This window comes from Aotus nancymaae, unplaced genomic scaffold (genome assembly GCF_030222135.1).
Source record: "Aotus nancymaae isolate 86718 unplaced genomic scaffold, 86718_ANA_hifiasm-v0.15.2.pri h1tg000049l, whole genome shotgun sequence".
Lineage (NCBI taxonomy): Eukaryota > Metazoa > Chordata > Mammalia > Primates > Aotidae > Aotus > Aotus nancymaae.
Window position 1 is genome coordinate 15,496,047 of NW_026988463.1, and position 14,091 is coordinate 15,510,137.

Here is a 14,091-nt window from a genome sequence, read left to right on the forward strand (position 1 = left end):
ATTCTGTACAGAAAGCACCCTTCTTTGTCCTCTGTGCAGCAGAGGGGAAGGATGCTATGCGTACGCAGGGCCCAGCGAGGAAGTCGGGCAAGGCAAGAGTGCCTACCTTTATTATGAGACATGGCGTAGAGGAGGCAGAGCACAAACAGGGCATGGTAATCATCATCCGGGCTGTCCAGAGCGTGGTACACCATATCCAGGAAGGGTCTGGAAAACAGGAGGGGCATGCATGAGCCTTGTGGTGCACATGGGTAAACACTTCCCCTCTCTAACCTGTACATGGGGTACTAGCTGCCTTTGGTATAGTTCTTTAGGACACAAATATGTTCCTGGTCCAGCACCAGGCACTTAGGACACAGACAAATGAGAGACAGGCTCTGCCCGGGAAAGCTGCTATCCAGAGGGGAAACTGATCAAGGAACAGACTGCTGGCTTAGTCATACAACAGTCATTCAGCAGGTATTCCAGACACAGAGAATCAATGATACAAACTCCCCACAGCAAAGTTTTCATGTCAGTTTGTAGAGAGAGAGAACAGACAGACATCACTGCAAAGTGATGTGTGTCACAAGAGAATGAAGAAAACAGGACAGGGTGATATCAAACAAGGCACAAACAACAATCCAAACACGTTCAAGAACATGAGCCCTGGAGCCAGACTGTCTGGGTTCAAATTCTGATTCTGTCTCTTCTCAGCTTTTTATTTAGCAAATCCTTGAGCAAGTTACTTAAAACCTCTCTATTTCCCCATCTGTATGGCACAGATTCCAACCTTGCAGGGTTATTGTGAGGATTCAAGTCTAATGAAGACTGAAAAGCATTTAGCACAGGGCCAGGCACTGTGGGTGGTGCCAATGCATGACAGCTGCTATTTGATTTCTATTTTTAATATTCCAAGGGCACTACTTCATGATTTCATTTTGGCAGAGTCCTGACCCAGCAATTTCATGGACTGACTTTCTCTGACTGCTAAGAATTGACAGTGAGGTCTCTCGTCTCTGATGCTTTGTGGGTGAGATCTGCAGAGAGGCTGCAAATATCGGAAATGGCACACCCCAAATGCTGCCTTTCTAGATGAAGGGTCTGACGGGAAAAGACTCTTCACCACCAAGAGAACAGAATATGCACAGGTCTGGCTCACAGTCCAGAGGCTCTGATCTCCTGACTGTCTGTGGCTGCCCCTTCTGAATGCCAGGTTGAGGCCAAGAGAACAGAGCACCTTCATGAGTGACCCAGGGCATATTTAATTTCTGGAATGACACCCAAGCTCCAATGAGCACTGGGTGCCTATGGGGAGTGAAAGGGGCCTGTGGAGACACAGGGAGTATTCACGATACAAACTATGAGGCAGTTTTGAGTTTTTGACTCTATACATGTATCGCTGATACAGAATGTTTCATTGCAAAATGCAAAAGAAAAAGTAGGAAAAATGTACTTATAACATTTCAAACACACATATGACACACAAAAACTAAAAAAACAATTTCTTAAAGGTGACATTTGTCTTCCATCCCTGTTTCTCCACAGCCCCAGATGGGGCACCACCTTTCAGATGTGTTAATAGTTTTGTCATGTGTAGATTTGGGTTTTGAAAGCATCCAGCAATAACACTTCCAAACTTAGGGTGGGATAACATTTTCTTGTAAATCAGCTGCTTGAAATTTGGATTATATTTCCATTTGGGAATAATATGAATAATCAAATGCCAATAACTGGGTGAGTACCATGTTTTATGAGATGAAGTATCATGAAGTCATTAAGTGTTTTGTCTACACAGGGTAGAATAAGGTGAAAAAAGGTTGCTTGAGGGTTGATATTAGATGGAAAAAAAGGAGGAATAAAAAATTACAGACATGATACGGTCCAAGCTTCTGGGAGAAGGGAGGGTGGAATTCCCAGAAAGCTCACATTAGAAAAAAAAAAAAAGAAAACTGGTAAGAAATGACCAGAATGGTAGTCCCACTGACTCTGAATACCAGCAGCATGAAGATTTTTTTCCTTTCTTTACAGTCTTCAAGATTTTGCATACTTTCATAATTTTAAAGTTTCTTTTTTTTTTTAAGAAAAGAAACAATGTTTTAAAAGCTTTAAGTTTCTTAGGCCTATATTTAACTCCAAATGCAGATAGAGCCCATAACATATGGGGAAATAAAATGGTTTGCTTTTTACCATGCTGTGCCTTGGGGCAAGTGGACCAATGCCAAGATCCAATTCATATCCTAGAGAACAAATGGCCACCTTCCCACCCCACTCCCTGCCTCCCCACCAGGAAGTGGGAGGACAGAGGACAATGGCAGTTTCTTACAACTTGCAACCCGATACCTTGGCAAAGGAGACAGCAGCTCTCCACCTGGGCCAGTGTCTACCCCGACATTCAGTCTCAGAGTCTAGCAGAGATCTGGCCTGGAGGTTCCCAGGACTGCAAGCGGCCTAACTCAAGGCAACTGAATCAGCTTCCATTAGAAGCCATGTGCTTGAAGATGCCCAAAGTTAAGAAACAATCTCAATCAACTCTAAGAAAACCCTTCTCTCCACCAAAATTCAGAAAAAAAGAAGTCATCAACCCCAATATTCCAACATAACATTTTGGTCTGTTTTTTACCCTTTTTTTTGGTGGCAGGAGAAATACAGGGTGTTTCTCTTCCATTAGCAAAGCTACAGTACTACCATACTATGAAAAATATGTTCTCTGTTTCCATTTATCAGTTTCTAAGGAGCTGAACACATCATGACAGTATTCACCTAAAAGAATCAGCTGATACTCTTTGTTTTTGAGACAGAGTCTCAGTCTGTTGCCCAGGGTGGAGTGCAGTGGTGCAATCATAGCGCATTATAGCCTTGACCTCTCTGGCTCAAGCAATCTCCCACCTCAGCCTCTCAAGTAGCTGGGGCTACAGGTGCCTGTCACCATGCCTGGCTAATTTTTAATTTTTTTGTAAAGATGAGGTCTCACTATGTTGCCTAGGCTAGTCTCAAACTCTCTGGCTCAAGTGATCCTCCCGCCTCGGCCTCCCAAAGTGCTAGGATTCTAGGTGTGAGCCACCATGCCTGGCCTGATCTTCTATTAAGCAGATACCTCTTCCCTTGCTTAAGCACCACCCCACTAATAGTCATTTGTGGCCCTTCTAATTATTTATAGTCTAAAGAATGCTGTACCAAGGTTGTTCCCAACCTTCTGTGTTTGGAATGACATCCTTAATTTTCAGAGCTTTGAGAGTTTGCTGTCAAGCAAAATCTAAAAGGTCTTTGTACTCCACTGTTTTTTTATTTAGCAAAAACTAAAAATGGCTCCCTTGCACATCTGATAGAAATTAATCCCATCTGTTAAGTCATTGAAACATTTGCCAAGCAAAGAGAAAAATAAGATGTAGAAGAAAAAAATTAGTGGACTTCACATCTTCACTTGAAGTTGGATTGCTAAAGAGGATGGGATGTGTGTGTATTGTCACCACCCCTCCCTAGGGGCTGAGGAAGTGAATGCCTTGCAGGCTGACAGAGAAACCCTGGTGTTATGCATTTATTAACAGGAAGGTAGTGCTAATCAGGAGGCTGTTATGGGGGCCTGTGCAGTGGGGCTGCAAGATAAGGAAAAAACTCTGAAATGAAGAAGCCCTCCTACCAGTTCCCAGCATACTCTGGAAGTAGCCTTCTCTCTAATCCCACTGTGGAGGGGCTGGTGCTATAGCAAAGTTCCAGGAAATGTGGGTCACCCAGGTTTAAAAAGATGTAGCTACAGATGGCCAACACTGAAATGAACAATCAGGCAAAAAGTCGAAGGTGGATGGCAGCACTAACTCATGTTTTAGAAGGTTTAAGAAGATGTAGCTACAGATAGCTATTGCTGAAATGAACAATCAGGCAAAAGGTCAAAGGTGGATGGCAGCACTAACTCATGCGGGCCGAGTCAAGAAGGCAGGCCCTATAGATGGGGTATTTGTATGTGTGTGCAGGGCAGGGAATGAACCAGGCAGGAGGTCCAAGCCCAGTTACTGAGGGGATGCTTCCTGGGAGCAGCAGAGCATTTCCAGGAGCAGCCAGTGTGAAGCCACCCATGTCCCTTAGACGGAGCCCAGCTCCAAAGCACCAGGAGCACAGCAGGGAGAGTTGCACTATTCTGGCAAATCTCTTTGCAAGGGAGTGAGCATTATAGTGTTGAGTGATGGCTCTGTCTCTGTGCCTCTGGGTAGCCAGAGCTGAAGAAGCAGGGAAAGAAAGGGAGGCAGCACGGTCTGGCTGAGGGATAGAAAAGACTCTGGCCCCAGGGCTCAACATCCCCACTGAGCCCTCTCCTCTTCCCCAGACGGCACTCAACATTGGCCTCCTGGGCAGCTACCTGCTCCACTGTGCACTCTCAGAGCACGTGGCAGCGGCACTCTTCTCCTCGTCGGTGGTGTTCTGCTCCTGCACGGAGGCGCTGGCGGCCAGCTCTGAGAGCTTGCTACGCTCCATGATCACCATCTCGATCTCTGGAAGCCAAAATGGAGACTGGGATGAGCCCAGGCAGCTATGCAGCTCTAGATTCATACACATGCTCATGTTTGAGAATAAATATGCATAAATGACTCCTAATAGGTCAAACACATGTCTGACCTGAACACCAGCGACACACCGGGAGAGAAATAAGACAGAGGCCAGAGCCCCTCTTTCTATTCATCATGGCAACACCAAGAAACATGTTCCTAATTTTGACAACAAAACATTAATTTCAATCATTTATTCTATTTCAAGAGTTTAAAACAGTCCTTTTTACTTTATTGATACCACATTTCCTTCCCAAAGGATTTGAGGCAGCTAAGATACAATACATGGTTGGTAAACAAAATCAACCTCACTGATAATATTCTAAAGCTGCTTACTTTTTTTTTTAGACAGAGTTTTGCTCTTGTTGCCCAGGCCGGAGTACAGTTGTGTGATCTCAGCTCACTGCAACCTCTGCCTCCCAGGTTCAAGCAATTCCCCTGCCTCAGCCTCCTGAGTAGCTGGGATTACAGGTGCCCACCACCACGCCCAGCTAATTTTTGTACTTTTAGTAGAGACAGGGTTTTGCTATGTTGGCCAGGCTGGTCTCGAACTCCTGACCTCAAGTGATTCTCCCGCCTCAGCTTCCCACAGTGCTGTGATTACAGGCATGAGCCACCAAGCCTGGGCAAGCTGCTTACATTTTTAAGACAAAGCTCTGACTGAAGGCTTTTGTTTTTCTGTTCTACTTACAGCTTCCAGAGGGCAGAGAGAGATTAGGAACCTCATTTTATTTTTCCCCCCATTAAACAAGGGTAACCCCTAACAATCAACTTAAGCATGACATGCATTTTTATTTTTCAGAAAAAGTTATGAACCACCAAAGAAAACATCTTGAATTAAAGATGGACGAGGATTGGGCTTTATGGTGTCCCCATCAGAGTTCTTGGTCATGCAAGCATGGACTTTCAAACAGCCCATGGAACTCAGAGTTCACATATTTTTCCCCACCTTTGGGAAACATACAGGGGGAAAAAGAGATGACAAAATGTGAACCTGCATTTCTGTTCCAGAAGGATGTGAACACATAACCTTGGGCTCAGACGTGGCCTCCACCAGTCTCCCTCCTGCCAGCTCAGACAGTGACCTCTGCCACCTCTTCTGTCACCCTAATTTATTCTCCATACAAACCCAAGGTGATTTTAAGGAAATTAGCTCATGTCACTCCTCTATTCAAAACTCCCAATGTCTAACCATCACTCTCAAGATAAAATCCAAACACATGGCCTGGCCCCAGTCCACCTCTGACCCTACCTCGCAGCCATCCCTGCCTGGCTGGCTGGTGTCGCTCCAGCTGTGCTGGGCTTCTCACTATCTCTTGAACATCCCAAGCTTGTTTCTATCTAGGGATCTTTACACAGTAGTTTCCTCTTCCTGAAAAGCTCTCACCCCAGGTCTCCTAGCCAGGTATAATTGGGGTACATCATTCAAGGCTCAGCTCACATGTCACCTCCTTGGAGACATCTTCCTGGACACCCTCTCCACCTGGTTTTTTGTTTGTTTTTGGAGATAGGGTCTTGCTCTGTCACCCAGGCTGGAGTGCAGGTGATCATGCAGCCTTGACCACCTGGGCTCACGTGATCCTTCTACCTCAGCCTCCAGAGTAGCTGGGAACACAGGTACGTGCCACCACACCCAGCTAATTTTTTAATTTTTTTAGAGATGAGGGTCTCACTATGTTGCCCAGGCTGGTCTCAAACTCCTGAGCTCAAATGATCCTCCCACCTTGGCCTCCCAAAATGCTGGGATTGCAGGCTTGAGTCACCACATTGGCCTTCACCTGCTTTTTATTTTTACACCTCTTTAAAAATTATTATTAACTAAACTCCACACTTTGTGCAGATTTCATTAGTTCACCCAATGTCTTTTTTCTGGGACCCCTTTACATTGAGTCCTCATTCTTAGGTTCCCCTGGATGTGACGTTTCTCAGACTGTCCTTGCTTGTGTCATGACCTGGACATTTTGAGGAGTACTGGTCAGGGATTCTCTAGAGTCCCTCAATCTGGGGTTGTCCGATATCTTTCTGCTATTTAGACTGGGGTTACAGGTTTTGAGGAAAAGGACCACAGAGGGGAAGTATCCTTCTCATCACATCATATGAGGGCACATACTATCAATATGACTTATGTCTGTTGATGTTAATCTTCAATACCTGGCCAAGCTAATGTTCATCAGCTTTCACCACTGTGAATCAACTTTTCCTCCTCCTTCCATACCACATTCTGTGGAAGAAAGTCAGTAAACACAGGCCACGCTTACAGAATGGGGCATTACGTTCTGAAGTCTCTTTGCATATCTCATAAATTATCTGGCATTCTTCACTAGAGGAGATTCATCCTTCCTCCCCTTTATCTTGATTTTACTTTATACTAATAGCATTTATAATGACTTGGCTCTTACATTCTCTATTGTTTTGCTTCTTTACTGCCTGTCTTCCTCTACTAGAACAGGGGCTTTGTAGCTGTCTTATGTGTCTTGTTCTCCACTGTCTCCAGTGTCTAATCCAGTGCCTGGCACAAAGTAGGTACACCATAAGTATCTCTTGAAGTGATAAGTAAATGACTAATTTAGCCCAACACGAGAAGTTTTGGCGGCAGGCCTGGCTGGCAATGATTCATGGTGGCTGCGATGTGAGGCGGGGTGGCCACTGCCTGACAGAGTCTGCGATCAATGTGGGCTCGAAGTGTTCTCGTGGGGAGATGTCTCACGCCCCATGAGACTCTCCTGGCTGTTAGGCCTGACTGCACCTGCAGGCACCCCCTGGCATGGAGGAGCACCCCCATATCCAGATGGGCCCTGGCCCTCTGCTAGGTTTACTCTCACCATCCCCCTTTCCTCCCTCCCATCTGATCTGAAGCCAGATGCCAAAGATCAGAGTCTCCACAGGGCAGGCCCCATCACACAGGTAGAAGCCAGCAGATGCTTTCTAAGTGGTGTGTGGATAAATGCATAATTTTGTACTTATTTCATTGTGCATTATAAGAAAATTCTAGCTGCACAGAATGCCTTCTGTGGATATTAGTGCTTAGAATAAGGCTAAATTTTGGGGAAAAAAAACAAGTGAGTCAATTCTAAAAAAGCTATCCAGTAAACAGCAGTGCAAATAGCACACAGACATGGCAAAGAGCTGGAATGTGGGCTGAGGGGTGGAGGCTTCTGCCGCCTAGCACTTTGGGAGGCCAAGGCAGGACCAACCCTTGAGATCAGGAGTTCGAGATCAGCCTGGCCAACATGGTGAAACCCTGTCACAAAAATTAGCCAGGTGTGGTAGTAGGTGCCTGTAATCCCAGCTACTCGGGAGGCTGAGGCACAAGAATCACGGCGTGACAGAGTGAGACTCTATTTCAAAAAAAAAAAAGAGCTGGAATGTGGTGCAGACTGCTGTTTGGGAAACACTGCTATTTCCTTTCTCCCATTTTCACCTCTACCAGATTCCTTCAGGCACCCAATACCCTCCAACTACCCTGGTCATCTCCAAAGTGGGTACAGACCTCAGTAGGCATGCAAGATGATTCTCTACACAGTAGGTCTTTTTAATGCTTCTCATCTTTAAAAATCTATTTTGTTTTATACTGTCCATAATATTAGCATAGACATATTATGTATAATTTATAATACATAAATGTTTATATATATTTGGGAGATGCATGCTTAAATGTCGCATGTATAAGTTTGTTTGTGTTTATTAACGAGGCTTGCCATTAGACATCTGAAGATTCCCAAGCAAACTTGTAAGGCCAGCCTCCCCCTCGTCTTCCAGTCTCTGGTCTCTGCACTGTGCAGCAGAGGGCGTAGCATATGCCCACCTCCCCTACAGCTGCAAGTTCTCCTTCCCCAGGCTTAGCTCTGCCCTGCTTGGCTGACACAGTGGGAACTCAGAGCCAAGTACTTCCTAAGGTTATACGGCCAAGCCAAGCACCCTGGCCTGGAGGCCAAGCTTTGTGACGTGGCTGTCCCCTTTCTAGCTTAATCTCCTTGGACACCAGCAGAATTCTGGAGCAGAGGAGACAGTAAAGACAATTCAGTACCAAGATCATCAAACATTTGTTTTTTTTAAGCAGCTGAATAATAATTTAAAGGATAATTTTCCAGGGCACCCCACCACGGTCAGCAGATGAGCTCAGAGCTGCTCCAGGCAAAGGGTGGCAGGCACCAAAGGCCTCTGACTACTGTGGGCTCCCTCATGCACTCCAGAGGCCCCTTTCTGGAATTCTATGGCTTCACACAAAACTGCGTGAGAACCATCAGCTTGTCCAACCCTGGATATTGAATATGAGCGCACAGAAACCCAAAAGTGCAGTAACTCTTAACACAGCTGGAAATGCATCAGTGAAGCCAGGACCACTCCCCTCCCTCACTCCCTACCCCCATGTTACGTCTTGGTGCAGAAGCAGGCCCACAAGGGCCTCTCCACACAAAATGGGATTTCCAAACCCTGACTGTGACACTTATGCCCACAGCTGCACCACACAGTTCTCATCCAGCTAGCATAATTGTAGAGTGAGTGGCTCCATTTAATTTTCTAGATGAATGCAGATCACGTCTTTAAACGTCACCCTTCTTGCCCTTCTTTTTGATGGTTTTATCCAAACAATCCTTATAGGTACTGATTCTTACCTAGGGTCTGCCAACTCCCTGAAACTCTATGCAAAGTGCTATGTGGGCATGGGAGTAGTCGGTAGCAGGTTTCTGGTGGAAAGGTCTCCCCAGATTCTCACTGCTTTAAAATGGGTACCATCTTTAAAAGAGGATGTCAAAGAGGACTTGACCTCTCCTGATGATCAGGGTCACAGAGAACCCCTTCACTGTGCTATACCTGAATGTCAGCATGGTTCTGTGCCACTCTGTGGCCCAACTCCACTTGTCCTTGCTGTCACAGCCTCCCTCCCAAGGTGCAGGTGCCACACTGCCGCCACCAGGGAAAGCAGCTCAGTGGGCTATGTGGACACAGATTTCCACCGACGGTCCCCAAGGCCGGGACTCAGGCTTTGAGGCTGGATTCCCAGGGGGCTCCGACTGAACCTCTATTTGGAGGACTGATACTATTTGGAGTTTGAAGGGGCTGAATCAATAATTTAGCCCATTTTGCTCAGTTATTTGCTTGCCTTTATGATTTCTGTCATGTCTCTGTGTTACCTGTACTATTTTTCATCTTATCTGAACTCTTAACTTTTTTTTCACTTAAACAAAGCTTAAACGGAAAGTTTCAATCATTATTATACTCTTCAACCTAGCAGCCCAGTTGCAGGTATTTATCTGCAAGATACACCTCTGACAGTATGAAAATGCACAAGTGTACTGCAGTATTATTTGTAATTGCAAAATACTGGAAACTACCTAAATGTCCAGGCATAACAGACCGATGGCATCAACTATGGTACATACACACAGCACAGCTGTAAAAAGGAATGAGGAAGATCTGAGAACTGATAGGGAGTAATTTCCGGAGATACTGCTGAGTGAAAAGAACACATATGCTACCCTGCGTATAAGAAAGGAAAAGAGGAAAAGATATATACAAATCTGCTTATTTATATAGAAAGAAACACAGGAAAGGTACTTCAGTACACAATCAAGTTGGTTAGCTGTAAAAGATGGCAGGAATGAAATGAAAGGATGTGGGAGGGAGGAAGGATACTTCTTTGAATATGACTTTTCGCATAGTTTTGAGTTTGTTAATATTCCATGTATTTTTAAAAGGAAATTTAACTAAATCGATGAGAATGGGAAGGGAGAAGCCTAAACTGAAAAGAATCCAAATTTCTTTTTTCTTTCTTCTTTTGAGACAGAATTTCCCTCTTGTTGCCCAGGCCAGAGTGCAATGGTGTGATCTTGGCTCACTGCAACCTCTGACTCCCAGGTTCAAGAGATTCTCCTGCCTCAGCCTCCCGAGTAGCTGGGATTACAGGCATGCGCCATCAAGCCCAGGTTTTGTATTTTTAGTAGAGACGGGGTTTCTCCATGTTGGTCAGGCTGGTCTCGAACTCCCAACCTCAGCCTCCCAAAGTGCAAGGATTACAGGCATGAGCCACCACGCCCGGCCTCAAATTTCTTTTTATTTTTTTGAGACAGAGTCTTGCTCTATTGCCCAGGCTAGAGTGCAATGGTGTGATCTCAGCTCACTGCAACTTCCGCCTCTCAGGTTCAAGCAATTTTCCTGCCTTGGCCTCCCCAGTAGCTAGAATTACAGGTGCCCACCACTATGTCTGGCTCATTTTGTAGTTTTATTTTTATTTACTTATTTCTTTATTTTTGAGACAGAGTCTCACTCTGTCGCCCAGGCTGGAGTGCAGTGGTATGATCTCCGCTCACTGCAACCTCCCCCTCCTGGGTTCAAGCAGTTCTCTGGCTTCAGCCTCCCTCCTGAGTGGCTGGGACTACAGGTGTGTGCCACCACACTGGTTAATTTTTTTGTATTTTTAGTAGAGACAGAGTTTCATCATGTTGGTAAGGTTAGTCTCAAACTCCTGACTTGAAATGATTCGCCTACCTTGGCCTCCCAAAGTGCTAGGATTACAGGCATAAGCCACTGCACCTGGCCTAAGTCCAAATTTATTTTAAATGAATACCAAATCCACTCTGAAGGGGGAAAGGGAGGGCACTTAGACTAATCCAAGTAGCTTATGAACACAATGCAGCAGATCTTTGAATAACATCATTTCATTCAACATTGTTGCATTCTAACATTAGTAAGAATAAAAAGAAAAAAAAAAAAACGATTCCCAGCCCTGGCCACTGTCTATGCGGAGTTTGCATGTTCTCACCATGTCTGCATGGGTTTTCGCTATGTATTCTGGTTTCCTCCCTCATACCAGAGATGCGCACGTTAGGTTCCCTGGTGTGTCTACATGGGCACAGTCTGAGTGAGTATGCGGGTGTGTGAGTGCACCCTGTGATGGGATGGTGCCCTGTCTAGAGGTGCCTCCCACCTGGCATCCTGAGGCACCCAGGCTCCAGCCACACAAGACCCTGAACTGGAGATATGTGAGTTGGAAAATGAATGAATACAAATGATTATCAAATAAAAATTCATAAAGTAGACAATAATCCAAATGCACGACAATAAATGATGTGGTATGAAAGCATTCAGCAAGCCTACCAGATTTGTGATTGTTTTTGAACTTCATGGAGGCAGAAGGTGCTCCTTACAATTTTCACTTTGCAAACATTTATTCCTTGATTTAACCCACCATCACCATGACTGCTGTTCACTCACTAATTCACCAAAAATTGGGTAAGTTTCCACAAATCTTTCTTAAGTGTATGCACAGCTCACATTTATTTCAATGTTTAATGCTAGAAGTGTTTTGGGTCTTTATTTAGAAGTTAGATGATGTTTTTGTGACCAGAAGTACGCCACAGGAACTTAACTCCTGTGGATATCAGTTCACCTATGATAAAATTGGTTTCTTTATACATCATTTCCCTTAAGGTCACAGTTTCCAAGAACCAATTCATGATGTTAAGTGTGGACTTACTGTGCTCAATTTGAAGATAAGTAAAGCATTTGGGTAAGCATGGGGGAGGGAAAATTGCAAAAACATCCTGAACTCTTTGTGTTTTAAACAATAAACAACTCTAAGTAAAGCAGTTCTGAAGCATTTAGATGCATTACAGGATTGAGCATATCAGTGAGTAGATGTTGTTGGGAGTGTGGGCTCTCAGAGTACAAGAAAAAACATACAAATCTAAAATGGGGGAAGACAAGAAAAAAAACCCTGTAAATTCACTGGAATTGGGGTACTGGTATGAATACATGATTTCTAAAATATGTGTGTGTACATCTGTATGTATGTATATGTAAGCATGTATAAATATACACTTTGTATATGTACATACATAGATTACCTTGCTTTGTCCACTGAGAGGGCCAAATTGCAAAGACATCTCAGTGGCAATGAGCACATCCAGTGCCCAAATCTTGGCCTCTAATACCCCCATCCATGGACAGGAGCCAGAGAAATGGCAAATTCCAGGGATGGGCAGAGGAGGTACCAGATGAACACAGAAGTCATGCCAGAAAGTGTAAGGGACTGCTCAAGAAATCATGGGGCAAGCACAAGACAGCCAGCTTGAAAAGGTTCCTGCAGGCCAACTCTGGGACAATTTAAGCAGCAAAATAATTAAATACAGTAATGTGCTATAAACCATTAGAAAACTGGAATCTATGAGTCCACACCAATAAGAGACAAATAAATAAATGAGAAGAAGGGAAAGGTCTTACTTACAACAGAATGCTAAGGGCTGACTTTTAAACACAGAGAGAATGCTGAAGTTGGAAAATCATCTTTTCCTGCCCATCATGGTAATGACTGGACCAGGCAAGAATCATAAACAAATGCCAAATCTAAGAAGAAGTTTTAACAAGGGGCAGCATATCTGCATGATCCCAAAGTGTCTCTCTGTGGACTACTTATTAGTTGGGAAGAAAACGAAGGTCATTACACAGTACAGAAACTGGGCAACACATCAGTCATGTGACCAAAATGAACATCACCCAAGAGGGACAGAAGGACATTACGTGCCTCCAGATGTGACACCCTGAGAAGTGCATGACATCACCTATGCCATGTTCCAGCCAAGAACCTCAGTCTAATCACAAGGACACATCAGACAAAGACAAAATGAAGGACGTTTTATTAGAACAACAAAAAGGAGGTTCTATATTCCTCAGAAAAAGGCAATGTTACAAAAGAGAAAGAGACAGTGGAAATGTTCCAAAGTAAAGGAGGCTGGGTTGAACCTTGCACTAGAGGGGAGAATATGCTAGAAAGACATTATTAGGCCTCTGGATTGGACCTTGCACTAGAGGGAAGAATATGCTAGAAAGATATTATTAGGCCAACAGACACAACAGGAACACAGCAGGAGAGTACTATGAAGCTAACAACTGTGCTGTGCTCACCAATGAGAACACCTTAATCTTAGCAAATGCTCATGAAGCTTCAGAAGGAAAGCGGCACGGTAAGCGTGTGTGGAGTGTGTGGGGCATGTGTGCAGACAGAGAAAATACAATAGGAAAGTAAATGGCATGAAATGTTACAGGGAGAAACTGGGTAAAGGGTAAACAGGTGTTCTTTATATTATTTTTGGTTTTACAACTTTTTGTAAATTTGAAATTATTTTCAAATATAAAGTTTGGGAAAATTACCATAAGCATAAACCGGTATAAATAGAAAGCATCTATAAAAATATACATGATGGCCGGGCGCGGTGGCTCACGCCTGTAATCCCAGCACTTTGGGAGGTCGAGGCGGGTGGATCACGAGGTCAAGAGATTGAGACCATCCTGGTCAACATGGTGAAACCCCGTCTCTACTAAAAATACAAAAAAAAATTAGCTGGGCATAGTTGCGCATGCCTGTAATCCCAGCTACTCAGGAGGCTGAGGCAGGAGAATTGCCTGAACCCAGGAGGCGGAGGTTGCGGTGAGCCGAGATCGCGCCATTGCGCTCCAGCCTGGGTAACAAGAGGAAACTCCATCACAAAAAAAAAAAAAAATACATACATGATGAATAAACAAAAATGTGCTAGGGGCTATTGTGTGCATTGAGAAAGGGAGATTCATAAAC

At 44.4% G+C, this 14,091-nt stretch overlaps 1 protein-coding gene across 5 annotated transcripts in view; it reads right to left on the reverse strand.

Moving 5' to 3' along the window:
• Nucleotides 1-14,091, reverse strand: part of CLEC16A (C-type lectin domain containing 16A) — a 236,214-nt gene that overhangs the window by 154,182 nt on the left and 67,941 nt on the right. For all 5 annotated transcript variants that reach the window (XM_021668004.2, XM_012453201.3, XM_064362502.1 and 2 more), the window contains exons 11-12: nucleotides 4,334-4,466; nucleotides 107-207 (exon numbers count right to left, since the gene is read on the reverse strand). In XM_021668004.2, coding sequence (XP_021523679.2) covers nucleotides 107-207; nucleotides 4,334-4,466 — 234 coding nt within the window. The remainder of the gene's footprint in view (nucleotides 1-106; nucleotides 208-4,333; nucleotides 4,467-14,091) is intronic.